The sequence below is a fragment of the Miscanthus floridulus genome, chromosome 1 (genome assembly GCF_019320115.1).
Source record: "Miscanthus floridulus cultivar M001 chromosome 1, ASM1932011v1, whole genome shotgun sequence".
Classification (NCBI taxonomy): domain Eukaryota; kingdom Viridiplantae; phylum Streptophyta; class Magnoliopsida; order Poales; family Poaceae; genus Miscanthus; species Miscanthus floridulus.
This window is the reverse complement of record NC_089580.1, coordinates 67,656,478-67,682,513: the sequence shown is the minus strand read 5'-3', so window position 1 is coordinate 67,682,513 and position 26,036 is coordinate 67,656,478. Positions and strand designations below refer to the sequence as shown.

The 26,036-nt window shown below is 45.9% G+C and overlaps 5 protein-coding genes across 7 annotated transcripts; 4 read left to right on the top strand and 1 right to left on the bottom strand.

Moving 5' to 3' along the window:
• Positions 1-730: 730 nt before the first annotated feature.
• LOC136535566 (actin-2) lies at positions 731-4,205 on the top strand. The gene is made up of 5 exons (XM_066527865.1): positions 731-965; positions 2,367-2,447; positions 2,559-2,952; positions 3,237-3,850; positions 3,941-4,205. Exons 2-5 carry the CDS (start codon positions 2,388-2,390, stop codon positions 4,004-4,006), a joined length of 1,134 nt encoding a protein of 377 aa, XP_066383962.1. The 5' UTR covers positions 731-965; positions 2,367-2,387; the 3' UTR covers positions 4,007-4,205.
• Positions 4,206-4,754: 549 nt separating this feature from the next.
• LOC136535559 (G-type lectin S-receptor-like serine/threonine-protein kinase B120) lies at positions 4,755-9,298 on the top strand. The gene is made up of 8 exons (XM_066527854.1): positions 4,755-4,943; positions 5,041-6,508; positions 7,324-7,425; positions 7,540-7,715; positions 7,795-8,005; positions 8,101-8,338; positions 8,438-8,588; positions 8,667-9,298. The coding sequence occupies exons 2-8, from the start codon at positions 5,200-5,202 to the stop codon at positions 8,967-8,969; spliced, it is 2,490 nt and encodes an 829-aa protein (XP_066383951.1). The 5' UTR covers positions 4,755-4,943; positions 5,041-5,199; the 3' UTR covers positions 8,970-9,298.
• A 156-nt stretch (positions 9,299-9,454) lies between these two features.
• Positions 9,455-11,273, top strand: LOC136535550 (uncharacterized). Its single transcript, XM_066527842.1, has one exon. The coding sequence runs from the start codon at positions 10,364-10,366 to the stop codon at positions 11,213-11,215; it is 852 nt and encodes a 283-aa protein (XP_066383939.1). The 5' UTR covers positions 9,455-10,363; the 3' UTR covers positions 11,216-11,273.
• A 222-nt stretch (positions 11,274-11,495) lies between these two features.
• On the bottom strand, positions 11,496-14,410 carry LOC136535542 (protein ROOT PRIMORDIUM DEFECTIVE 1-like). The gene has a single exon (XM_066527831.1). It carries the CDS (start codon positions 13,951-13,953, stop codon positions 12,793-12,795), a length of 1,161 nt encoding a protein of 386 aa, XP_066383928.1. The 5' UTR covers positions 13,954-14,410; the 3' UTR covers positions 11,496-12,792.
• A 1,084-nt stretch (positions 14,411-15,494) lies between these two features.
• Positions 15,495-21,587, top strand: LOC136535529 (probable methyltransferase PMT18). Of its 3 annotated transcripts, none has more exons than XM_066527825.1 (6): positions 15,495-15,637; positions 18,359-19,074; positions 19,153-19,363; positions 19,476-19,773; positions 19,858-20,322; positions 20,933-21,587. In XM_066527825.1, the coding sequence occupies exons 2-6, from the start codon at positions 18,364-18,366 to the stop codon at positions 21,156-21,158; spliced, it is 1,911 nt and encodes a 636-aa protein (XP_066383922.1). In that variant the 5' UTR covers positions 15,495-15,637; positions 18,359-18,363; the 3' UTR covers positions 21,159-21,587. The 3 variants fall into 3 exon arrangements, with proteins under 3 accessions (XP_066383922.1, XP_066383916.1, XP_066383905.1); XM_066527819.1 differs by lacking the exon at positions 15,495-15,637 and adding an exon at positions 17,159-17,414; XM_066527808.1 differs by lacking the exon at positions 15,495-15,637 and adding an exon at positions 17,434-17,780.
• Positions 21,588-26,036: the final 4,449 nt, after the last annotated feature.

Below are 26,036 nucleotides of genomic sequence, written 5' to 3'. Positions count from 1 at the left end.
TCAACATCCTTAGAAAACATAGGAATTTTAGAGGATTTGAATCTTATAGTAAAGTTTCCTATATACTTCTTTGGAACAAAGGATTGAAACCTGTGAAATTCCTTAGGACTGCAATGAAATGCATGAAAACATAGGAATTTTGAAGGAAAACTAACATGAGGTTGAACCTCATGGAAATTTTCCTTTGTGTCTATCCCTCTTCTAGTTTCTATATTTTTAACATATTCCATCCGAAGGCTATATCGGAAATTTTCTTGCATTATAGGCTGTTGTAGGATTGTGCAACTCTAATCATGTGTTTTGAGAATCCTGTGTTCCAAAAGGAGCCTAAAGAGCAAGTTAAAACCCAATTCTTACTTTTTTTAATCAAAATACAAATACAGACGCTCATACATTAATTTTGCTTTTATAAGGTTAATCTCCGGGAATCTTGCGGACAACTTTGACTCGTGACATGTGGGTATAGAAGGGAAAGATTTGTGCAGCCACGATGGGTAAAAATATTCCAACCTTATGGAGGGTGACATTATCTAAAGAAGCAGCAGCAAATTTTTGAGTTAAAGAAAATTCGAACTTACAGCTCTTCTGCCTTCGCTCGATGGATACATGGAAAATGAAATCGCAACAAAACAAAGGAAAACATGATACATCAATGATAAACCGAAGGAGAAAAGAAAAGAAATGTGATTCTCTATGGTGCCCCCCAGGCCCCAGCCCAGGTGGGCAAATTATTCCGCGTTGGCACACGGCCGCCCTCCCCCAACTTTCCAGTGCGGCACCGGCCTCCTTCACACCTCATTCCCTCCGCCACCGCCACCACCTCCACCGTTGCCACCCCAGCACGCTCTCGCCGTCGCCACGCCCTATATCTTGCGCCTCTCGCCTCCCCACTCTTTCTCCATCCGCCCGCTCGCCTCCCTGCTACGCTTCGTGCCGCCGCCGCAACCTCCTCCTTCCGGTTCCAGGTAAATCGAGGGCCCCTTGCCGTACTGCTTTAATGCTGCTGTTTCTTGTTGCTCTAGAGGACGGGTGATAGGATGCACTGGGGTATGGGGGTTCGCTGATTGTATTATGTACTGGTTGACTGTTAGGTGCTGGATCTGTAGTAGGAGTAAGGTTCGCCAAAGTTGCTGAGACTTTGTTGGTGACATATGGGCTGTGTTCTGTGGATGCTTCGATCCTGTGTTTATGTTAAGGCGTCTAGTAGTAATATACTAGATCTCTTTGTAAATTTTCGGTATTAATATTACCCTGTGGTAATGGATGCATAGTTCTTCTGTGCAAGTGAAGTGAGCTCTACAGGGCTCTTTGTGCTTAGAATTTATAGAAAGGAAATTTTGTGATCTTCATGTTTCAAGTCGTTTAATGACCACGAAACTGTATTGGTCTTCATTTGGAACTTCCGAAACTATGGCCTTATTTTTTTTATTGGTTTTATGGTTCCATCTGGCTGTTAAAATTTTAGCGAATTTTGTGCTTCTGCGGAGCAGTTTAGGCTTATAGATAAATGTTGCTTCAAGATTTCTTAAATGTTTGAAAATGTTATATGACTCATGTCTACAAATCATCGACATGGAATTCTTTTCACCCAAAAGGGGAAGGGTCATGAAGTTTGTGTATTGGACATCGATGCGCATGTGCTGGATTCCTTGAGCTGTCTGCTGTCTGATGCATCAAATGCCTTCTGATCAGAAAATGCTAAATTCTTCAGATGGTCAGTTGTGAGGAATCATAACTGGCCGCGATTGGAAGTCCTGGCTGCAGCAGCACTACTCAGTAAAACTTGTAGAAATCAAGCAGCATCAGCCACCACAGCTGTGGTAGAAAAGCAGCTGAGCAGAGCTACTTTGTTTTCAGTTGTGAGGAAATCGCAACTTTGTTTTCAGTAATTGACCATGTGTTTGACTAAATCTTCAGGGAATGGTGTCATTCCTTGTCCTATTGCACAAAGTGTTTGCATGTGTTGGAGTTGAGATGCTCCAGACCACCCTGACTTTTTTTTGAATATTTACAACTAAAAATTAATTGATTAATATAGCTGGAAAATTATAAATTAATTATTTAATTGCACAAAGGGTTTTATTCTTGTAAGATTAGCGGTTTCTGATTACACTTAATTTGTTTTTGCTTGACTTCTCATGGTTACCATTGCTTGTGTTTTGGCTTCGTGTTTGGTAAATATCAGTACTCAATGGGAATATAGTAGCCTCTTTTTCTGAGTCAATACGTAGTAGCATGTTAAGAGGTGACTCATGTCTTCTGTTGGGAGTAGGCACGTCAGCCTTTTCTCTCTTACTGAAGTAATTAGCGCATATTAGTCTAGTCTTGGTAAATGCTGCTCCTGATGAATTGTTTCATTCATGCAGATTGCAGGTCATTTAACATAAATGGCTGACGCAGAAGACATTCAGCCCCTAGTCTGTGACAATGGAACTGGAATGGTCAAGGTAATTGTGGTCACTTGGCATCATATTCTCTACTTATTCCTTTTCTTTTTCGAGACAGCTTTTATAATTTGATTTTCAGTCAATGTTAAGCATTTTTTCTCTCTCTTATAGGCTGGCTTTGCTGGAGATGATGCTCCCCGTGCTGTTTTCCCAAGTATAGTTGGTCGTCCACGCCACACTGGTGTCATGGTTGGGATGGGACAGAAGGATGCTTATGTTGGTGATGAGGCCCAATCCAAGAGGGGTATCCTGACTTTGAAGTACCCCATCGAGCATGGAATCGTAAGCAACTGGGATGACATGGAAAAGATCTGGCATCACACCTTCTACAATGAGCTTCGTGTAGCTCCAGAAGAGCATCCAGTTCTTCTGACAGAGGCTCCTCTTAACCCTAAGGCTAACAGGGAAAAGATGACACAAATCATGTTTGAAACTTTCAGTGTTCCTGCTATGTATGTTGCTATTCAAGCTGTCCTCTCCCTATATGCTAGTGGCCGTACCACTGGTAAGTGATCAAATAATCAGCATTTTATTCATTTGCATTCATTTTGCTGCTCTGGAATCTTAATCTAGTGGGAACAAATTTACCAATGGTGAAATGTGATATTTGCGGACCACAAATAGCTAAAACTAAATCTGATTCAATCGAATCTTCTTCAAATGAACACATGAACCATTTTTTTTTATCATTGCTGCATAAATTATATGGGGATAGAAATGGATAGAAATATTTTCTTTTTGTTTCATTCAGTTGCTCAATGCACATTGGGATTTTGTTTTGGTTGACAGGTATTGTCCTGGATTCTGGAGATGGTGTTAGTCACACTGTCCCAATCTATGAAGGCTACGCCCTCCCACATGCCATTCTTCGTCTCGATCTTGCTGGTAGGGACCTCACTGATTCCCTCATGAAGATCCTGACCGAGAGAGGCTACTCTTTCACAACCACTGCCGAGCGGGAAATTGTCCGTGACATCAAGGAAAAGCTTGCATATGTCGCGCTCGACTATGAACAAGAACTGGAGACCGCCAAGAGCAGCTCATCAGTTGAGAAGAGCTATGAGCTGCCTGATGGGCAAGTGATCACCATAGGCGCAGAGCGCTTCAGATGCCCAGAGGTGCTCTTCCAGCCATCCTTCATCGGCATGGAAGCTCCAGGAATCCACGAGACGACCTACAACTCCATCATGAAGTGCGACGTCGATATCAGAAAGGACCTGTACGGCAACATCGTCCTCAGTGGTGGATCCACCATGTTCCCTGGCATCGCCGACCGCATGAGCAAGGAGATCACCGCGCTCGCGCCAAGCAGCATGAAGATCAAGGTCGTTGCCCCGCCAGAGAGGAAGTACAGTGTCTGGATTGGAGGATCGATCCTTGCATCCCTGAGCACATTCCAGCAGGTAACACCAAGTTTTCCGACGGCTATTCTGCATCCACTATATAAGTTTATTTGTGAAGCTCTGACATAAGTTCATCTTTTCCCTGTGCAGATGTGGATCTCAAGGGCTGAGTATGAGGAGTCTGGTCCGGCTATCGTCCACAGGAAGTGCTTCTAGACGTCACCTAGCCTTATTCTCCTCGTGGAAATATCTCTGTTTGATGACATCTCTATGGGTGGTTGCTCTGCTATAGCTCGCAGTTTTTGTGTATGCCATATATATATCCATATCCGGTAACATTGTGGAGTCAGCCGAGCACTGTATGAAGTATGTAGTTTGATTTGATATATATTGATTGGATTATTACTCGATTGTATCATGGGTTCTTGGATGCCTAGAATGTGCATGATTCTTTTGATTTAACATTGTGTACCCCGTAGCAAAGTTGGCGCTTGCAACATCGTTTCTGCTACTGTAGATGTGTTCATTCTCTGACTCGCTTGGGCACCGGCGTGTTGCTTCTCCAATTCTTCTTGTCCTGCTTATGTTCGCAGGCCTACAGGCATGGAAGAAAGAACAGGGAGAGAAGTCCGTCCCCCTTGCGTACCTGGGGATCTCGCAGCCAGCGTCCAGCGAGGGATCGCCGTAGCTGATTAGGTGGGCACTGGGCAGCTCAGATGCATCCCGCCGTGCTGTGCGACTCGTGCGTCGGTTGTTCCTCATCTTCTCTAGCTCCGGCAGAAATGTCGGAAACTGGAATACTGCAGCCGTAGGCCCTACCTGCAGTTCAGCCTCGTTTACGCTATGGCCAACCACGGTAGAATTGTGATGCCGAAGCCTGAAAGGAATAGATGGCTGACGCGGCTCTGAAAGTCAAGCAGATGGGGTGGGATTAGCAGCGCCACTCATCTAAAACCACATTTATGACTGTCATCAGCAGTTTTCACACGAGTCTTCGCGCGAATATACCTCGTCTTCCAGCGGATCGGCAGCTGATCGACCTTGGAGAAACTCGGCCAGCTGCTCTGATGCGCTTAGATCAAGAGGATTCGAACGTCGCTGCAATCACAGCCGCCTTGACGATGTACTGAACTACTGCAATCATCAGCCGCCTGTTCGTCTCTCACGTTATTCTCATTTCTATGATCCAATCCATCGTATTCATCGTTTCGTCCTCGATCTTTCTTTTACGAGTTGATTCTTGCATGCAGGAGGGCTAGCTTGGGAGTGAAGATCTACTGATTCCCCACTCCCCAACAAATCTTCAGCATGTCAAAGCCATCCTCACCCTCCTGTTGGCCTCTGTGTCCCACCAACGACTCGCGTGGTTGACTCCTTACTTTCTCGCAAAGCAGGACAACCCCACACCAATGGGTTTCCTTCCAATCCACAGAATCATCTTGCTGTGTTTTTGTTCATCTACCTTACTGCCTCCTCCTGTATCATCAGACAGCCGTCTTCTTCCCAATAAGCCGCTCACTGTTGAAAGCACACTCATCTCCGATGATGGCACTTTTGCCCTGGGCTTCTTCTCCCCGTCCAACTCGACCCAAAAACACTTCTACTACGTTGGTATATGGTACAACAACATCCCCAAGGACAACGTCATGTGGGTTGCCAATCGTGCAACGCCAGTCACCGACCCTTCCTCTGCAACACTTGCCCTGACGAATACATCCAATCTTGTTCTGTCCAGTACTAGCGGCCAGATGCTTTGGACGGCAAACATCAGCTCTGCATCGGAGACCACCGCTGGAGAAGCCAGGCTTGACAATACTGGAAATTTCATCCTTCGGACATCAGAGGGCGTCGTCTTATGGCAAAGCTTCGATTACCCGGCCGACACTCTTCTCCCTGGCATGAAACTTAGAGTCACCCACAATAGACATGCACTGCAACGGCTGGTTTCTTGGAAGGGTCCCCAAGACCCAACTCCGGGCAGCTTTTCCTACGGTGCAGATCCTAATGAGTTCCTGCAAAGGTTTATCTGGAATGGCTCGAGACCATACTGGAGAAGTCCGGTGTGGAATAACTACTTGGTAGTTGGGCCATATATGGGAATTATCAAGTCCACTATCTACTTCACAGTTAGCCGTGATGATGGTGAGATCTATATGTCCTTTGGCATACCCGGTGGCTCCTCATCGTCAACTGTCATCAAGATCAAAATGGACTACTCAGGAAAGATAGAAATCCTAACCTGGAATAGCAACATTTTGGAGTGGGATGTCGTGGAGGCACATCCTAACCATGAATGCAGTACATATGGATATTGTGGTCCGTTTGGGTACTGTGATAACACAGAGCCTAATGCGACATGCAAGTGTCTCGACAGTTTCGAGCCAATAAGCAACAAAGGCAGGAGCAATGGAAGGTTTCCGGAAGGATGCCGCCGCAAGGAGACACTAAGATGTGGTGAAGAAAATACTAGTTTCTTAACTTTGACGACCATGAAGATTCCCGACAAGTTCATGTATGTCAAGAATAGAAGCTTTGACGAATGCACAGCGGAATGCGCTAGCAACTGCTCCTGCACAGGTTACGCTTATGCCAATCTGAGCACCACGGCTATCAACGGGGATGACACAAGGTGCCTATTATGGATGGGAGATTTGATTGACACAGAGAAGCGCATTAGAGGAAGAGAAAATCTTTACATTCGGGTAAACAGATCAAGTGGTATAATTTCTACTTCTCTTTCTTTCTCTTCAGGTCCAGAAAGGACCAATCATATGCTCGATCGTACTGCTCCACACAGCATCACCAGCATGAATAAGCTCTAAATAATTATTAGTGGCAGCAAAAGAAAACAGAGTTGACCTATTTTATAATACCTGGTATATATGAGTTTAAAGAGGATAAAAGGTGCATTCATTTTGACCATATTGTCTCCTTAAAAAATATAAAAAAGTACTCAAGGTAGCTTGTTTAGGAAAAGGTCAGTGAAAAACTGAAAATTATGTTTGTTGATTGCCATCATTAAGGTGACCAGTTCTGACAAAACACCGCAATTCCACAAGTGCCTATATTAACTTCATGTTCTGAGGTATTGAAATCACATCACCCCTAACTAGATTCACAATTTTATAGGAGAATATGTAGTGTAAATATTAAAGCGCTCTCGTAAGATAGTTTCTAAGTTCACAATTTATAGGCTGCAAGGAGTTGGCTTAAGTTGAAGTAAATTACAGTCTTATAAGGGCACCTTCATGTGTTGGCTTATGTTATTTCCACCTTTGTTTATATTGTTTATATTGTACATATGAGGAGCAAACTATATGATAACAAAATCAACACTTGTAATGAAAGAAATTTAAGGTATTTTAAACATCAAGCAAAAAATTCCTTGTCTGCCCAATGCTAATATAATGCCAGACTAAGTAATGTGATTGTTCATGTGGTTTTGCATATACATTCATACCTGTCAGAAATATTTGGTTTGCTGTCTAATTAAGCACAGTTTATTATCCCCTTTATGTGTCAATTTTGGACAGATAAAAAGAGGAGGAGCAATATCCTGAAAATTACTCTGCCAGTTGTATCAAGTTTGCTCATACTCGTATTCATGTGGCTTGTTTGGATCTGTAACTCACGAGGTACAAGTTCCCTACTATCGTTGTGTATTTTCCCCAGGAATATCTGCATATGTTCTCTATTTCATATGCAGTCTTCTTTTATTAGCTTTAACTTAGTATCATTATTCCTGTCAGTCAAACAAAGAAATAAGAAAACATGGAAGAAGATAATATCAGGAGTTCTGAACATTTCTGATGAACTCGGGGATGGGAAGCTTCCCTCTATTAGCTTCAGAGAAATTGTACTAGCAACAAACAATTTTTCTAGCTCCAACATGCTTGGACACGGAGGTTTTGGACATGTTTATAAGGTAATGATTAATATTTTCTTATAGTAGAAACCGCTGTATTTCCTATTTGGTTTGGTCTAAGAAATATGCGATTGTGCAGGGAACATTAGAATGTGGTAAAACAATTGCTGTGAAAAGGCTTAGTAAGGGTTCTGGCCAGGGGGTATTGGAGTTCAGAAATGAAGTAATTCTTATCGCCAAGTTGCAGCACAGAAACCTAGTTAAACTTCTTGGTTTCTGCATTCATGGAGATGAGAAACTATTGATATATGAATACTTATCAAACAAAAGTTTGGATGCCTTTCTTTTCAGTATGTTCTGCTTTTTCTTGCTAAATTTCAGTAATTATTAATTAAATCAACAAGCATGGCTGATGTTATCCCTCAATTTGTGCTACTGCTGACAGATTCCACAAGAAAACCATTGCTTGATTGGTCAACAAGATTCAATATAATATTAGGGATAGCTAGAGGAATTCTTTATCTTCATCAAGATTCAAGGCTGAAGATAATCCACAGGGATCTCAAAGCAAGCAACATATTATTGGATGATGAAATGAGCCCCAAGATATCTGATTTTGGTATGGCAAGAATTTTTTATGGCAACCAGCAACAAGGAAACACCAACCGCGTTGTTGGCACATAGTGAGTGATATATATAACATTAATGAGCTTTACAATACTGTTATTGTGCTTGAACTAAAATAAGCTGGGTTTTTAATAATGGGGCAATATTTCAAACAGTGGTTACATGTCGCCTGAATATGCTTTGGAAGGTGTGTTTTCTGTCAAGTCTGACGTGTATAGCTTTGGAGTTTTAGTTCTAGAGATTGTGAGTGGCTCAAAGATCAGCTCTATGCACATGACAGAAGATTACCCCAACCTTATAGCCTGTGTAAGTATTACGAAATACTCAAATAACTGCAATTTATTGTAGATTTGTATCTTGATGGATGGGACATTATCGATGCAGGCTTGGAGCTTATGGAGGGATGGGAATGCAAAAGAATTTGTTGACTCGTCCATTGTGGATAATTGTTCGCTTGATGAGACTTCACAGTGCATCCATATCGGGCTCTTGTGTGTTCAAGACAGCCCAAATGCTCGGCCACTCATGTCATCAATTGTGTCGATTCTAGAGAATGGAGATACGTCACTTCCACCTCCAAAACAGCCAATATATTTTGCAGAAAGGAATTATGGAACTGACGGAGCAGCAGAAGCTATTGTGAATTCTGCAAATACTACGTGTGTTACAGCCTTGGAGGGACGCTAGAAGTATAATTCCTGCAAATACCAATGCAACACATGAGAAAGCAACATTTGAATCTACATAGTAAGCAGTAGCTTAGATAGTGCATTTCTGCCTCAATGACTTTCATATCAAATGGGGGAAGTGTAGAACAGAATTAGTGGAAAGGGTCGATTATATTGCTGAGCCTCAGATCCGGATTATGTAGGAGTACATTCCTTATAAGGTAATGTGGGATTCTTGCATAGTTCTCATGAAATTCATGTCTTCCAGATGGGGCCTTAGAGTTTACTACCTGTATCACAGTATCAAGTGCCAATAAATCCATACTAGTACTGAGTACTTTTCAGCTAGGCCTTTCTGGTTTGACACAGTAGGCATTTCCTTAACCAACAAAAAAGCAAAACTGCACAATATTAGTAAAACGATTATGTATATGCTTTCAGGTTTTCTTTAGAAAATGAATATTAAATTCTGAACAGGCAGTTGTTAGTTCTGTGTCGCAGAATACGACGAGTGTTGGGTAGGAGTACTACTAGAAGTAGCCCGTACAACTCATACAGCGAGGCAGGCAGGCAGGCAGCAAGTCGGAGCTGTGCTTCAGTGCTTGTGCCTCGGGCTGGCCAGCCCATGGCCCATGGTGGCGCGGTGGGCAAACGGCAGCGGTGCGTCGAACCAGATGAGGGCGAGAGAACGGCGCAGCTGACCTGCTGCCGGGTGCAGCTGCCTCGGCTCTCGGGTCTCTCCATCGCTCTGCTCTGCTGGAACCCATCTCTCAGACCTCTGTGTCGCTGGCTTGCGCGCACGGGGCCGCGGGACGACAAGCATCGCGGTCCATTGTTTATTCGCCAAGCTGGCCACTCGGCAAATCCTGCCTTCGGCCAGCAGCCAGCAAATGGTGGCTGGCCAGGTTTCTGGTTTGAGAAAGCCCGGCGGTTTGGCCGCAGTCCTCCTCCAAACCAAAACAAAGGCCCCAGGCCCCCGGCATACCGGAACTGGAACGAGGTTGTTTGACAGTTCACTCGCGCCTTATCCGAAATCCCAACCTCGCACGACCAATCCCGTCAGCGCTGCGCCAACCTCTCGTTGACAAGAAGAATATGTCCCCCCATAGGCAGAGCTGTTCCCTACTGAACTCTTTGTCGTTCGCCACTGGTCAACTCCATGGTACCCCTGCCGCTACTGGACACTGGCTGGGTTTCCACTTGTTTTGCTCGCATGCCGGGATGCCCAAAACAGCAGCGCGGCCGGCGCCAACCCGCCTCCTGTGAATCCGAGTATCCGACCATTTCTTTGCCGCAACTTGCAACCACCGCCTCCGCGGCGGGCGTCCAATATATGCTCACGTCCATGTCCCGGACGTTCCACTCACGATCACGATCACATCAGGAAAGCAAGCATCCCACCCAGAAGTCAGAATGCACTTGACGCTCAGCCCTGCGAGGGCGACGACGAGGAAGGCGGCCGCGGCGCCGACCGCGGCAGCACACGCGCGGTCCGCGAGCGAGCCGTGCCACCCGGCGCTCGCGCGCCTCCACGGCACCGTCCGCGCGCTCAGGGCGTGGTGCGGCGCCGGCGGAGCCTCCTCCTCCTCCGGCCACGGCCTCGCGCTCCTGGACGCCGTCCTGGCCGCGCTCGGCGACCTGCTGGCCACGCCGCGGGCCGCGGCGGCCCTCCACGACGCCGACGCCGACGACGACCAGGTCCTCGACGGCCTCCTCGTGCTCGCGGACGCGTACGGCACGTTCGAGTCGGCGCTGCTCGCGGCGAAGCAGAGCGTGGCGGACGCGCAGGCCGGCGCCCGACGCGGGGACGGCACGGTGGTCGCCGCGTCGCTGCGCGCGCACAGGCGGACCGAGAAGGAGCTGCACCGCCTCGCCGCCGCGATGCGGCACGCCTCGACCTCGAGGCGCGCGGCGCCGGCGCCCAGCTCAGCGGACGCCGCGGACACTGAAGTGGTCGGCGCGGTGGCGGAGGCGGCCGTGGCCGCGGCGGAGGCCTCGGCGGTCGTCTTCTCCGGGTGCGCGGCCTTGTCGCCGAACGTGTCGGCCATGGTACAAACGGCGTCTTCGGCTTCGCACAGGTGGCTGGCGAGGCTGGGCGTCGCACCAGGGGCCAGGAAAGTAGCGCCGGAGATGGCGCCAGCGGCATTGCAGAGGCTGGAGGAGCTAGAGGAACGCATTGCCGGGCTGGAGAGCGAAAGCGAGAAGGTGTTCAGGAGGCTGCTGCAGGCCAGAGTTCTGCTCCTCAACATCCATAATCCTTTGTAATTACTGGACTGTGTTGCAGTCAAGATTTCAGAGGATCAAACTAGGAAATGTGCAGATTAGTATCAGTTGGGAAAATATGTCACTCTTTGCTTCCTGCGCAGAATCATCTCCTTCCGCTCACGTGGTATTAACTTTGATCAACGAACAAAACTTTATTCTCACTCCATTTCAAATGTTAGGCGTAGTATAACACTAAGAGCCATGCGCATCTTACAAAAGGAAACCGAATGAATATGAGCAAAAAGAAACCAAATGAGTATGAGGGTGCTGGAAAATCTGGAGCCAATCTCTCCAACCACATCAGGCTGATAATTGGAAGAAAAAGAAAAAAATTATTACAACAATGGTTCTTAATTGTAACCGTATTTTGTCCTACAAAATGAACACTCAGAACCAACTACAGGGAAGAAAAGACACAACTGAAGTAAGGTGTATGGAGATACAACTGCAGCGAGGGAGAGTAACCACCAATCTCCAGCACAGAGATTGGCTGGTACATTTGCTGGACACAAAATTGTTAGCTATGGAGAAGCATTACACTACCCCTATTTGCCTATCAGAAGGTGCCTGACTGTCTCTCCATTAGCGATAATATATGGTTATTCAACCATCATCTCTTCTTGATATTTGAACATCAGGCACTAGTTTTGTGATGCCAACCAGCTCAAAACCTTGCGATTCATAGGCGTTCAGTGTTCCAACATCAGAGTAGGCTTAACTGTTGAAAGCATAAACTTGGAACTTCAAGCTGAACTGGCAATGTAGGTGCCTGAAGTCGTCCAACAACATGAAGCATGTTTGCACTCTTGCTGGCCCTGTTAAGCTAAGAATGTTGCAAAAACGACCAGGGTTGCAAAAAATGCTGAAGAATTGGCTGTTCAATTCAGGCAATGCTTTATTCAAATAATAAAACTCAGGCAATGCCACCAACCAGGCACCGTCATGGTTTTACTTTTCAGCCCATAGCCCTAATCCAGGGACGAAGCTAGAAAAAAAATTTAGGAGGGGCTAAACAATGGCAATTAGTAAGAAAAGAGGTTCAACAAATCTCAGCCCCTCCTACCTGTACATCTACGGTTGAAATTTTAGACGGCGGCTCTATGGGGCTTCGCTTGCTCGCGAACGGTAGGGGGGGCTGGAGCCCCCCTAGCCCCACCGCTGGCTCCGTGCCTGCCCTAATCAAAAGTACCTCTGCCAGACAAAAGAGAAGAACTAGAGCAAATTCATGTCCTAACATATTACCAGCAATTAAGCAAAAGAATCTGAGCAGAGAACTAAGGGAATGGAATTTGAAAGGTTCAACCTTTCCTCATGAATCTTGAACTACCAATAGGATAGCGCAAACAGTTGAAACATGACATTTGGGTTCCAAGCATCAAATGCCACAACTATGTCCATGCCACTACCTCTATCAACCATGTCATACCACTCTGAAATCCGTGCACCTTGGTTATCTCCAGCACACAAACCTCCTGCCCATGGCACCATTAATCCATTCTCCATCAGAAGTGTGCCAAGCACAGTTGAACATGCTTAATGACATGATTTCCCATGAAGTTGAGAACATCCTTCTACTGTTACTTATCCGATACGTCCAACAAGCAATCCTCATGCTCAACAAAATCATCACCACTCTCTCTGGCATCAGCAGTGGCACCTGAAGCCATGTTGGCACTTGAATTGGCATTCCCAAGACCACGTCGACGCAGGAGCATGAGCTCAACGAGTTTGGCCCTTGCCTCAGAGATATCATTCGACAAAACAAGCTTTCCACGATCATACATCTCCCTCAAAAACACTGTGTGCCGTTTTCCTTTCGCCGAGAGGTAGAATATCCCGGGATGATCCAAGAACACGTCCCGGACATTGACCTCGATCCCAAACCACTTCCTGAACTGACTGAACTTCTCCACCTCCACCATCTTCTCCACTGTCAGGCTTAGGAACTCGTGCGCAATCCCTACCGCCCTCTTCTCCATCTTCCTCCTCGCCAGCTTTGACACCCTCTTGCTCCCTCCAGCCCTCGGACTGACGCCCTGATACGGGCCGGTGTAAGGCAGCAGCTGCCACCCCTTCACCTTTTTCCGATACTCCTTGGTCAGCCTGAACCCCGGCGGAAACTGCAGCTTGAAGGCGTACCTGTCCGGCCGGGTCTTCTCCACCGCCGGGGTGAATTCCTCGGTCGCCGGATCGGCGACGAGGTGGAGAATGTGGGTGTTGGGCTCGTCGGGATTGGGGGCAAGGCGGAAGAGGTGCGGGTGCCCCTCAACGATGGAGTCCTCGAAGTCGTCGGGGAGGGCGAGCTCGCGCCAGACGCGGAAGATGGCACGGAGGGGCAGGGAGCGGGTGACCGACATCGCGAGGAGGCGGTGGAGCGTCCGCGCCGCGTCGGCGGGGGAGCTGGCGACGGAGAGGAGGCCCGCGGCGGCGGGGGTCAGGGACAGCGAGAGCGGGAGCGGGGCGCGGAGGTGGAACACGCGCGGGAAGAGGCGGAGGAAGTGGAGCGGGCCGCGGCGGTGGAGGCGGAGCGGGAGGCGGCGCGCGAGGTTCGGCAGCGCGAGCGGCTCGGGGCAGGCCCGCAGCGCGTCGATCAGCGGCGACGCCGCGACGAGGGGCAGGTGCGCCGCCGCGAGCCGCTCGAAGGTGTGGTCCAGGTGCCGCGCCACCACGTGCTGCACCGCGGTGGTCTTGCCCCGCGCCAGCAGCAGCCGCGCCGCCACCCGCAGCGGCAGCGGCATGGGGACGCCCCGCGTCGGCGCGTCGGGCTCCGGCCGGACCCGCGGCGCGGCTGGAGCCGTGCCCTTGCGACACAGCCAGCCACACAGACGCTGCCGCGTCGTGGGCTGATGGGCCGATCTGCAGGTACGATCTGGGCGGTTGGGCTGAATTGTCTCAGGATGTGGAGATCCAGCGGCCTGCCAGGCCTAAGGGTTTCGGTGCGGAGTCCACCATATTTTCCGCCGAGGTAGATTCGCCGTCAACGAAATTCCAAACGATCCCCGGGGACTGGTTTTTCTACCAGCGCCGGAAACATCTCGGCTGCTGTTGCGTGGATCATCTCCTCCGGTCTCCTCTTCGAGTTCTGCAGTTGAGCACCTCATCAGGTGAGAGTTGCATACGCGATTGATTTTCAGTTTATTTTATTTATGTTGTCCCTACTGTTCTGTTGCGGAAACTGGAATTGCGCTTCGCATTGCGTGGGACGTGGGTTGAAGATCGGTGACCGAGGGACTCCGATCCGTTCCATCTTTCGTTTTGAAACGAGACTACGAGAGACTCCTGTTCTTGGATCCTGTGAAAGAGGGGGGGCTTGTGCTCGAGGAACCGTCATCAGGCGGGAAGGCTGATGCGGATTCCAAAAGGAGTGATGCGCCATTGCGTGTGTTCACTTTACCCGCTTTTTCTGGAGATTCCATCCATGGCATTCTCTTTCCTTTTTCCGTGGTTTTATTTCGTTGATAAAGAAAAATGTGTTTCTATCATGCTTAAAAAAATTGTCTACATAGAAAGAACCAGGATATGTCTTACTGTGTTCTGCAGATTTTCTAACTGTGTCATCAAATGTGAAATAATGCACACCTGAATGTCTATCAGCTTTGCTACTATAGTTCTCCTCGAAACAGTTATTTTCTTGATGAACTATAGAAACAAGATTGAATTCAGAAAAAAATGTGACCATTCTAGGAGGAAATATACCTTTTTCACCCAGAAGAAAATAGACACCCAAATTTGAGTTAGAGAGGGCTAGGTTGAAGAGGCTCAAACCTTAGTCGTTGGGTATACTCGTATGAGTATGACCACACCTCCCATCCAACTAGGCTCACTTTCTAAAAGTGAATTCAGGAATTAGCTGTATATAGACAAGGATCCAAGGAACCATATCATTCATTATTTGCCGGTGAAATCCTTTGCAAAATATCAGGCCAAATAGGTAGGCCACGCCATGAACATGAGCCATCAGAGGCTGTGGTCCCTGCATTTTGTTGCACCGACACTGTCCAAGCTTGCCATCAGCCCATCACAAAACTGTATTTTTTTTCCTTCCACATGAGGTTTTCTATTTTTCAAGTCAAAAGGAAAAGCAGAAAATGCTGGGAGCAAATGGAGGCCCTACAATCTCTCCCCATAACCCTCTGTGGTGCCTTTTCGCCATTGACCAAATCCTGTCCACCGTCCAATTCTCCATGCAGGCAAAGAACAAGGGGGGTGAACATCCCCTGCGCCAGTGCGTGACGAGGAGATTAAAAGGGGCAACAGCTCAAAAGGAGAGCCTTTTGGTTTTACCCTGCTTCTACTGCAAACAACCATCATGGGCGGGCAAAGTTGCCCAGATCAATGATAGAGTGGGCGACACTCAGAGAGGGCAGAGCAAATTTGCTACGGTGACAAGGGAATACTGGGACACATATACATCGTTATAAGGTGGGTAATTCCAAGATTTACTGCAGCTCTCGCGTGGTTAATTTCGTTGTGTTCATGTTTTTATTAATTCTTGGAATTGTGTTAAGGCTTTCTGTCTGCCATTGAAAATTGTTTTGTCCCTTCCAATGTAGTCGGTTAAAAGATTATTGGCGACATTGTCTTAAAAAAAGATATCCTTTTCCAATGGCCCTGTTCGCTTCGCTGAAAAAACAAGCCGAAACACTGTTTTGACTGATTTGTTGTGAGAGAAAAACACTGTTCCGACTGAAAAAACAAACTGAAAAAGACGGATTGTAAGAGAAGCGAACAGGTGTCAGCATTGTGCTCTCGGAGCAAAGCACCAAAAATCCTCTGCATGGAAATGGCAGCTGATTGGTGTTTGTTGCCTAAAGAGCCAAACAAGAAAAATAAAAAGTAGGCTCTTGAAATGTCAAAGATTGTTCAGAAACCAATAGTCCAGAAATTTTGTTCAGAAACCAATACTATGTCAGAAATTCAGAGCACATCTCTCGTCATTGTCCATGCATACAGTCCAAGGATAGAAACGTCACATTCGTGCAAGAGGCCTAATTCCAAGGACCGAAGACTATTTCTTCTTGCAAATCATCTTCCTCGGACGATCCACTGCGCTCGCTGGGTCTCCACAGGCAGGCATTGCTCCAACACCATTACCACGTGAGCAAGGACAGGCCGTGGTCTCGCCTCGCCCTCGGTGGCTGCCCGCTTTTTCCTTCCCACCAATTCCACCCTATTTTTATGCTGATGTCGGCCTGATCTTTCCGGGTGTGGCCTCCATTCACACCCCGCTTTCTTTATTTATTTATGAAAAGGGAAAAAGTCCCCAACTATCATACTTGGTCTACTTCACCTCCTCAACTATGAAACCGTCTGTTTTACCCCCTGAACTATCTAAAACCGTCTGTTTTACCCCCTGGGGCGGTTTTCAGCGGCGGTTTTGCTATAGCCTTAGATTAATTGGAATAATTCATAGCTGCAGCTTCTATGGTCCAATTGTGGTGAAATTTTTATGGTACGCTAATTATTGTATGCTTGAACTATAGTAAAAATTTCGTACTCATTGGACTATGTATAACTTAGTTATAGATAAATTCTAATTAATTACAGACAAAATTGGATTTTCCAATTAATCTAAGGCTACAGTAAAAATTTTGTACTAAAGTATACCGTATTATATATTCACTATGTAGATCTACTCATGTGGAGTCCAATAAAATTAGATTTTTCTATGATTTTTCAAAAATTCACCGAAAATAAATAAAAAAAAGAAAATTCAAAAACACGGGTACCGTAGCAAATCCACCGGTACTGTAGCAACCCGCTGTAACTGTAGCAAAACCGCCGCTGAAAACCGCCCCAGGGGTAAAATAGACGGTTTTAGATAGTTCAGGGGGTAAAACAGACGATTTCATAGTTGAGGGGGTGAAGTAGACCAAGTATGATAATTGGGGGTTCAAGTAGACTTTTTCCTTATGAAAAGGGGGGACAGGGTTAGCTGGGGCGCTGCTGACATGTGGGCGTGTTCGGCATCACGCCACCACTTCACTCACCACTGGCTCTTCTCAGTGCCTGCCTCACTAACCTCACCATTGCTGAAGTGCAGAGCTCGCATAAATAGGCAGGACCCGTGGTGCTACTCTCCCGTCCCCTTCCGGCCTTTTCCCCCTCTGGAGCTTGGGGGTACTCTGCCCTCTTCGTCGTCGTCTTGGCGTCCTCCAGTGCTCTGCCTTCCTGAGCTGGCTTCTTGTTCGCAGATCAGGTTCCTCCGCTGATTTCGTTTCGTGCGCTTTGTTTCTTGGAGGGGATGGATCCATTTGGAAATGCAACGGCTCCCGCTGAGGGGCATTGATGGGGTCTGCTTCCCATTTCGTTAATTTTTTGGATTCATGGGCATGGGCTGGTGCTTAGCTGCCATTGTCGTGTGGCTTCTGATTTGCCTTTTGTTGGGAATCTTTACTGTTTAGCCTCCTTTACCCTTTATGCTAGAAGGACATACTTGCCTTTAGCAAGAAGCATAAGTCTGCTGATTTTATTTGAGGCATGCTGCGTGCATACGATTCTGCACAGTTTTCTCCTCTCGGGCGAATCAAAGCCTTTTGGAGATTTTATCACGATCTGAGGTTAGGTTGGTTAATCTTTTCCTCTGGCTGCTTTTTCTAACTTTTTTTTATGGGTTAGGTTGGTAATTGGTGCCACTTTAATTTTGGGCAAACATAAATTCAGTTGTTGTTCAGAAATCAGATCAATCAAATCTGCTATCTCCATCTCCTTCCACTTTCTGAATTTTGTTGTTCTAAGTTCTAAAGTCGTAGCTAGCCACAGAAATTTACTGCCACTGTTCAAACTATTTAGTTTTGATCTCACCAAACTGTACAGTAATTGTGCCCACAAACCTCACTGAAGCATGGTAGATTACTAAATTTCAAATCTTTTTTTGTTTTGAGAAATCTACGAAATTTCAAATCTTGATACTTTCTTAGATTTCTTTCACTGCTTATAGTAAAATTAGTTTATCTGGCAGTGCAAACCCTATGCCTTCATCTTTATTGTTCAGCTCAATTGCTCAAATCAAAGATGTGTAGCCTAAATATGTCAGTTTAAGCCCTCTACTCTGAACTCTGTGAGCTGCTCCTAATTTTGGTGCCTTTCTCCATTAGATCAAATTAAATTCTGTTGACACCTCACTGGTTCTTGGAACTGCAGGAGCCATGGCGAAGGACTACCCAGCTTCTCCCAAAGCCCAGCAGCTGCAGGAATTCAAGAAGCAGCGCCTGACATACATCCTCGTTGTAAGCGCGCTCTGCATCGCCTTCTACGTCCTTGGCGCATGGCAGAACACCACGCTTCCAAAGCCCATAGGCAACTCAGCGATCACCCGGGTTGGCTGCGATCCCACTGTCGCCACGACACAGTCCTCTGGCTCTGCGCCATCGTTTGGGCCAGGCTCCGGCGAGGTGCTTGACTTTGACGCACACCACCGGCTCACCATCAACAACACGGACGGTGATGGGGAACTGCAGCAGTTCCCGGCATGCCCTCTCAACTTCAGTGAGTACACGCCATGTGAGGACCGTACGCGCGGGCGCCGGTTCGACCGCACCATGCTAGTGTACCGGGAGCGCCATTGTCCTGGCAAGGACGAGCAGGTCCGATGCCTCATCCCAGCACCGCCTGGGTACAGGACCCCCTTCAAGTGGCCTCGTAGCAGGGACTACGCCTATTTCAACAACATCCCCCACAAGGAGCTCAGCATTGAGAAAGCAGTGCAGAACTGGATCCAGGTTGAGGGTGATAAGTTCAAGTTCCCTGGTGGTGGCACTATGTTCCCGCGTGGTGCTGATGCCTACATAGATGATATCGATAAGCTCATCTCATTATCGGATGGGAAGATCAGGACGGCTGTTGACACAGGTTGTGGGGTAAGTGGAAGAATGCCTTGGGTTTATAGGTTCTAGTTGTGCGTTGTGATAGTGCTGATGCTTTTGTTGTTGTTGAAGGTTGCTAGTTGGGGAGCATACTTGCTGAAGAGGAACATCATTGCCATGTCATTTGCGCCAAGAGACACGCACGAAGCTCAGGTGCAATTCGCACTGGAAAGAGGTGTCTCTGCCATCATCGGTGTGATGGGGAAGCACCGGTTGCCTTACCCATCTAGGGCATTTGATATGGCACATTGCTCTCGCTGTCTGATTCCTTGGCATGCACATGGTGAGTACTTCATACCTCTTCCATTTGATCCACTGTGTATCTTTTCTACTTTTCAAGTTGTCCTTGGGTAGAAAATGAACTGACTTAGTGGATGTTCTCAAATTTCCTTTAGATGGACTATACCTTGCTGAAGTCGATAGGATTCTAAGGCCAGGAGGATATTGGATTCTCTCGGGTCCTCCGATCAACTGGAAGACGCACCACGCGGGGTGGGAGAGGACAAAGGAGGACCTCAAGCAAGAGCAAGACAAGATTGAGGATGTCGCAAGGAGCCTTTGCTGGAACAAGGTGGTTGAGAAGAGGGATCTCTCCATCTGGCAGAAGCCTAAGAACCACCTTGAGTGTGCCAACATTAAGAAGACATATAAGACGCCCCATATCTGCAAGAGTGACAATCCTGATGCTGCTTGGTATAAAACCGCTTAACCAATAAAAATAGGTTTGATGATCCATTTAGTTGTCTATTACTTATTCCTTTTCCGTTCCATATGCAGGTACAGACAGATGGAAGCCTGTGTTACTCCATTGCCTGAAGTAAGCAACCAGGGAGAAGTGGCGGGAGGAGCAGTGGAGAAATGGCCAGAGAGGGCATTCTTAGTTCCCCCCAGGATTAAAAGGGGCATGATTCCAGGATTGGATGCAAAGAAGTTTGATGAGGACAAGAAATTGTGGGAGAAGAGGGTGGCATACTACAAGCGCACCATACCCATAGCAGAGAATAGATACAGAAATGTGATGGACATGAACGCAAACATGGGTGGGTTCGCTGCTTCTTTAGTGAAGTACCCTGTGTGGGTGATGAATGTCGTCCCTGTTAACTCTGACCGGGACACCCTTGGGGCAATATACGAGCGAGGGTTCATTGGCACATACCAGGACTGGTGTGAAGCTTTCTCAACGTATCCAAGAACCTATGACCTCTTGCATGCTGACAATTTGTTTAGCATCTACCAAGACAGGTAAGGAAATTCTGCACTTCACTCTTTATTTGAGCCATGTTCATGACATTACTGTTTGCTATCTTCTTGTTACCTTTGTTTTGTTTGGCCATCATTTTGTCAGCCTTGAAAATCATAATCAATTTATAGTTCGCCTTAGCCTATTAAGGAAGACATCAGCTTACTTTTATCAAAATATATTTTTAGTGGTTTATGATTATGAGAAGATATTTGAGTTTTGTTCGGCACCTTATCATTTTTCTCGGCACCAAGTAATTGTGGAGGTTATGCTAGGCATCTCAGTGCAACATGTTCACCTCTAATTAAATGTCAGATAGCCTTCAGCCTTGCCCAGTTGATGACTGCATGTCCTGCAGTACAATTTACTGTTAATATTGCCTTTAACACAGGACTCTAGTTTAACTGCTGTCCTGATACGTTTTTCTGACATATTTGTTATACTTGTACCACTGCCCCTACTCTCATGTCTTCTGAAACTGACCTTGGTTATTCACATGAGCTCCTCTGTCAGCAAGTGTGGGAGCATTGTTTCAGCTCTGAAATATCCATAATATATGGCATTTTTTTACAATATACAGGCCCTCATGATGTGTTCTCCTAAACTTTTCAGGTGTGATATAACCGACATCCTCTTGGAGATGGATAGGATATTAAGGCCCGAGGGCACAGCTATCATCCGTGACACAGTTGACGTGCTCACGAAAGTCCAGGCAATAACCAAGCGAATGCGGTGGGAAAGCCGCATCATGGACCACGAGGATGGCCCCTTCAACCCAGAGAAGGTCCTCATGGCGGTTAAGACGTACTGGACTGCCAAAGCAGAGGAGGAGCATTAGCACACAGGCAACACAGCTCACTGAAAGCCTGAACCAGGCTTGTTCTACCAGTTGGGAGGATGGCATCAGTGTTCTGCCATCTCAGTGTAGTATGGGGCCGCTTGGTCACATGTTCCTTTCACCTTTCTCTAATTCTTTGTAGCTACAATCCGATGAGAAGTTGAGGGAGGGTTCTGAGGGGTGATTGGACCTCTAGTTGATACAGGAAAAACGGTTTTGTAGCAGGGGAAGAATTCGCTGGTCTTGCATAGGTTCCTGGCCCTGTTCCACGAGGGGTTGAGCTAGGTTTTAGTTTGTAATATGGTGGCAACGAGCAGGCAGTGTTACCGTATATTGGGGTGACACTACACTAACAGTAATAGGTATTTATTCAGTTTTCCTCTGAACACTGAAGTGCTTGAAAATTGAAATTGAAAGGTTCATTTCTCATGCAACCAGGTTCTGGCTGTTCCGGCATGATAGTAGCAGTCGATGGTCGCTACTGTGGCTTTCACTTGACAGATTGAAGGTTGTTCATTTCATGATCTTCTGGCCTGAAGTCTGAACCCCCATAGCAGAAGACATCAATATGGGTACTAGCTTATTGCTTCCCTGGTTTGGCCCATGAACATGTTCCCAGAACTCGTCAACAGGCAACAGCCCAAGAGGATTGACGAAATGCCAGGCGCTACGTATTTTCAGTGTCATATCATAATAAAAGAAATGTCAAAACATAAAGCATACATACTCGATCACTTGACTCATCTCCTGCCCCCAGCTCTTCAAGGCTTTCGGCGCACTACGCGAGCAATTGAACATCTAATTTAGAGTCTAATGACCTGACTTTTTTTAATAAAAAACATAATGATTCTTTGTCCTTTTCTTTTCTTTTGGCTTAGTGTGCTTCCATGTTGTTCGCTTGTCTTATAATCTGTATTTTTCGGCTTATTTTTTTAGCCGAAACAGTGTTTTTCTCTCACAACAAATCAGCCGTAACAGTGTTTCAGCTTATTTTTTTCAGCGAAGCGAACAAGGCCTTTATTCTTCATTCGCTTTACTAATGCTCTGCTTTCCTAATCGTGAAATTTCTTATGCCAAAGCTAAAAGCTAATGCTTGCCATTATGCCTTGACGCCGCCCGCTCTTGAGTCTTGAAAGATACGGCTAACAGACCCAACTTGTTCGTCTTTGTTGGCTAACTTCATGCCGACAAGTCAAAGAAGAAAATTGCCAAAATTCTGCGGTGTTTTTACCAGTCTACTGCCGAGTAAGGCAGTATGAGCTTTCAAGCAAAAACAACAAAAAGGGAATTGGCAAAACCCATGTATATAGAATCTAGAAGCCATCCTAACATACACAATTATTTGGAGTTTCTAGACGAACAAAGGGTCGCACGCGCGTAATGCAACCTTCTTAATGGTAGGGATGTTGGTGTTGTCTTATAGGCAAATTCGTGTGTTCATACGTAACCTTAAGATGATTTAATAGGAAACAAATAATGCCACAATTCTTTATTTTGCGGATTAAAAAATATAAATTAGTGAGTATGTAAACTTAAGATGACAGCTCATATAATACCAAAATTTCTCAATTTGTAGATTACAAATATGAATTAGTGCGCTATCCCTCCATCCTAAAAAGAGTGCATATCTTGTTTTCGAGAAATCAATCAATTTAAAGTTTAACCAGATTTACCAAAAAAAAAACCTACAAATAAGTTTACTATGAAAATATATTGCATGATGAATCTAGCGAGATACCTATTCAGCTTGATAACTATTATATTAGTACCTTTTATATATATTTGATCAAACTCGACTTTGGTTAACTCCTCCAAAATTGAGATACGCACACTTTTCAGAACAGATGGAGTATAAAATTTAAGCCTGCGAGATGGTTTCTTTTTGAAACAACGGTATCTTTCTCCTTCACCTCATAAAAGATGCTACATAGCACAGAATGAAATGACCTACGAGACCTCAAGTACGTAAGTGTACTCGCCCTGAAATACCATGCTTGGGTTTGGGTAGGTGAGGATTAGGCCCTATTTGGTTTCTACATGTGTTCCTAAAATTCCTGTCACATCGAATATTTAGACATATGCATGGAGTATTAAACATAGGCTAATTACGAAATTAATTACACAACTTGCGACTAATTTACGAGATGAATCTTTTAAGCCTAATTAGTCCATGATTTGATAACGTGGTGTTACAGTAAACATGTGCTAATGACAAATTAATTAGGCTCAAAAAAAACTTCTCACAAATTTGTCTCCATCTATGTAATTGATTTTGTAATTAATCTATATTTAATGCTCTTTATTAATATCAATATGAATTTTAGGAGTAACTGCAAACCAAACACAGTCCTTTTCTTTGTCCGAGAAATGAGTTTCGGATCCAATTCCAGTCTTCCTGCAGAGCCCAGAAGAGGACAGTTGAAACCAGTAGCATTGAGTACTCACATGCCCATGGCGGATTTAGGGCCTGTTTAGTTGCCAAAAAATTTTGCATAGTACTCGTCATATCGAATCTTGCGGCACATGCATGGAGTACTAAATGTAGACGAAAAAAAAACTAATTGCACAGTTAGGTGAGAAATCGCGAGACGAAACTTTTGAATCTAATTAGTCTATAATTAGACACTAATTACCAAATACAAACGAAAGTGCTACAGTCGCCAAAACTCAAAAAATTTTGGATCTAAACGGGGTTAGTGGGAAAAGGCTTGTCAGGGTCTGTGCACTCATTGCGTGCTGGCACTTTCGACTCCACCACCACCACGCCAGCTGCAGTTGATTCAAGACGGACTGACGGAGCTGGTAGGCGTGTGTGGAACTAAAAAGCTTGATTTTTTATCAACCCGATGCTTCCAACGGCCTCATGCGTACGTTAAACATCAACCACCGCAACCATCCATCAATAAACGTGCGCGAGGGCTTCCGAAGCTAGGCCTTGTTTAGATACCCTCAAAATTCCAAATTTTTTCACTCTTTCTCCATCACATCAATTTTTAGCTGTTTGCATGGAGCATTAAATGTAGGTAAAAAAAATAATTAATTGCACAGTTTAGTTGGAAATCACGAGATGAATCTTTTAAGCTTAGTTGGTCCACGATTGGACAATATTTACCAAATAAGACGAAAGTGCTACTATTCATCAGTTTGAAATTTTTTTCAATCTAAACAAGACCCTAATGGCATGGCGTGGCAGATTTGGCCCGTACCATTTTTTTTCTTTTTTTTATTTAAGGTTGGTTTGTTTGGTAGGTAGTTCTTGCTTGGTTGAAGGTCATCACTCATCATCAGAAGGTTAGGAAGGGGAAGGAACGGTTATGAAGCGGTGTCTCTCAACAGACACCCCTTCGGTGATCTTATCAATGACGCCATGAACAGATACCTGTTCACGAAGTGATTTTATCCATTAATTATAAGATTAGTGGATAGAATTAGATAGTTAGTTTTACTCCAAAGGGCATGTTCTTTAGGAACAGTCGTGTCCCTTCGTGACACCCCTTTACTTGTATAAATATATTTTAGAGATCAATAAAAGAAACAATTCTTTCAAATCTTGTTCATTTACACTCACGTTCTAACACATTATCAGCACTTTTGCTCTACGAACAAGAAGAATAACAGAGGTTTGTACCACCAGCGGTAAGACGCGGAGGCAGTTCTAGCCAAGAACACGTTCTTCACTGGAGAACAAGAAGCGTTCTTCACTGGAGAATGGAAGTGCAGAGTTCGACCATGAGACGCTTGACAATAGCACTCACGGATTATCATGATTTGCTTCTTCCGTGGCTTCATCGATCAACAGAACCAAAAGAAAATTGATGGTTTCTGTCCTGATTGCATCAAAGCACTGTAAGATGCAATTTAATTTTCATCAATTTATGATATTCTTACCTCGATAGGAAGTTGCAATCAATCTGTTGTTTGGCACACTCCGTCCCCTTGCCACCAACTGGTGCCCTGCCTGCGCGCCATGCTTGCGGTAGCAGTTACGTATGTAACATCGCAGTTGTGCCAAATTGGCTGCGTCTCGAGCGAAGTTTTCGCTGGAGATCGCTATCGCTGACGACCCGGCAGGCGGCGGCGATATCCACATGCCACTACGCCAGACCAGCGATAGGTTCGGCGCATGCCAAGCAAGGGCCACGGCGGTGGCCGTATGCTAGGCTAGCAGCGATTGCACGCGCCTGGCGGCTAAGTCGGCTGGATCCAATGGCAACCCCCCTGCGAAACGGCAGCGACTGCCGCCCCCACATGCCTGAGGCCGGCGGCCTTGGTCTCGGGCCCGTGTGCTGCGCCTCGCTGCGACTGGCTGGCTCCCGGCTGCGGCCGGCCTCCCTCGGCGGTGGGGGCACCCTTGAGCCTGGATGGCAGTGACGCCCTCACGGGCACGGCCGAGAGGCCGAGAGGCGTGTTTCCCATAGGAAACCACCCCATGAAACCACCCGTGGACAGGATAAGATTGTGTTGTTTTTGCACCAAAACACTTATCTTTCCTGTGAATTATATGATAATCCAAATAGATTGTTAATATATTTCAGTTTTATATATGTTAGCCCTTATGTTTTAACATAATTGCACTGTACAATATTTACCTCATGTAAGTACTCATTTTAAATGTTTAAAATGAATTATGATGCACAATATTTACCTCATGTAAATAAGTATTTTTGAGACCCATGTGTCATCAAGAATTGCATCATGACATGTACTGCTGCAGATGAATTTACCACTATAAATTCGCTTTCCAGATCCTATGTTTTCTAGAATTTTTAGTACTGTTCAAAGCGTTTGTCCAAATTAGCAAACCCAATAAACATGTGCTATTAACATTGCATATTCAAAGTGTTTGTCCAAAATGGCAAACCCAATAAACATGTAGTA

Coding starts and splice junctions, on each gene's coding strand:
- LOC136535566 (XM_066527865.1), top strand. CDS start 2,388: ATGGCTGACGCAGAAGACATTCAGCCCCTAGTCTGTGACAATGGAACT. Junction 2,448..2,558: donor ATGGAACTGGAATGGTCAAG/GTAATTGTGGTC, acceptor TCTCTCTTATAG/GCTGGCTTTGCTGGAGATGA. Junction 3,851..3,940: donor CCCTGAGCACATTCCAGCAG/GTAACACCAAGT, acceptor TTCCCTGTGCAG/ATGTGGATCTCAAGGGCTGA.
- LOC136535559 (XM_066527854.1), top strand. CDS start 5,200: ATGGGTTTCCTTCCAATCCACAGAATCATCTTGCTGTGTTTTTGTTCA. Junction 7,426..7,539: donor TTGGATCTGTAACTCACGAG/GTACAAGTTCCC, acceptor TATTCCTGTCAG/TCAAACAAAGAAATAAGAAA. Junction 8,006..8,100: donor TTTGGATGCCTTTCTTTTCA/GTATGTTCTGCT, acceptor TACTGCTGACAG/ATTCCACAAGAAAACCATTG.
- LOC136535550 (XM_066527842.1), top strand. CDS start 10,364: ATGCACTTGACGCTCAGCCCTGCGAGGGCGACGACGAGGAAGGCGGCC.
- LOC136535542 (XM_066527831.1), bottom strand. CDS start 13,953: ATGCCGCTGCCGCTGCGGGTGGCGGCGCGGCTGCTGCTGGCGCGGGGC.
- LOC136535529 (XM_066527808.1), top strand. CDS start 17,696: ATGCTGCGTGCATACGATTCTGCACAGTTTTCTCCTCTCGGGCGAATC. Junction 19,774..19,857: donor GACAATCCTGATGCTGCTTG/GTATAAAACCGC, acceptor TTCCATATGCAG/GTACAGACAGATGGAAGCCT. Junction 20,323..20,932: donor TTTAGCATCTACCAAGACAG/GTAAGGAAATTC, acceptor TAAACTTTTCAG/GTGTGATATAACCGACATCC.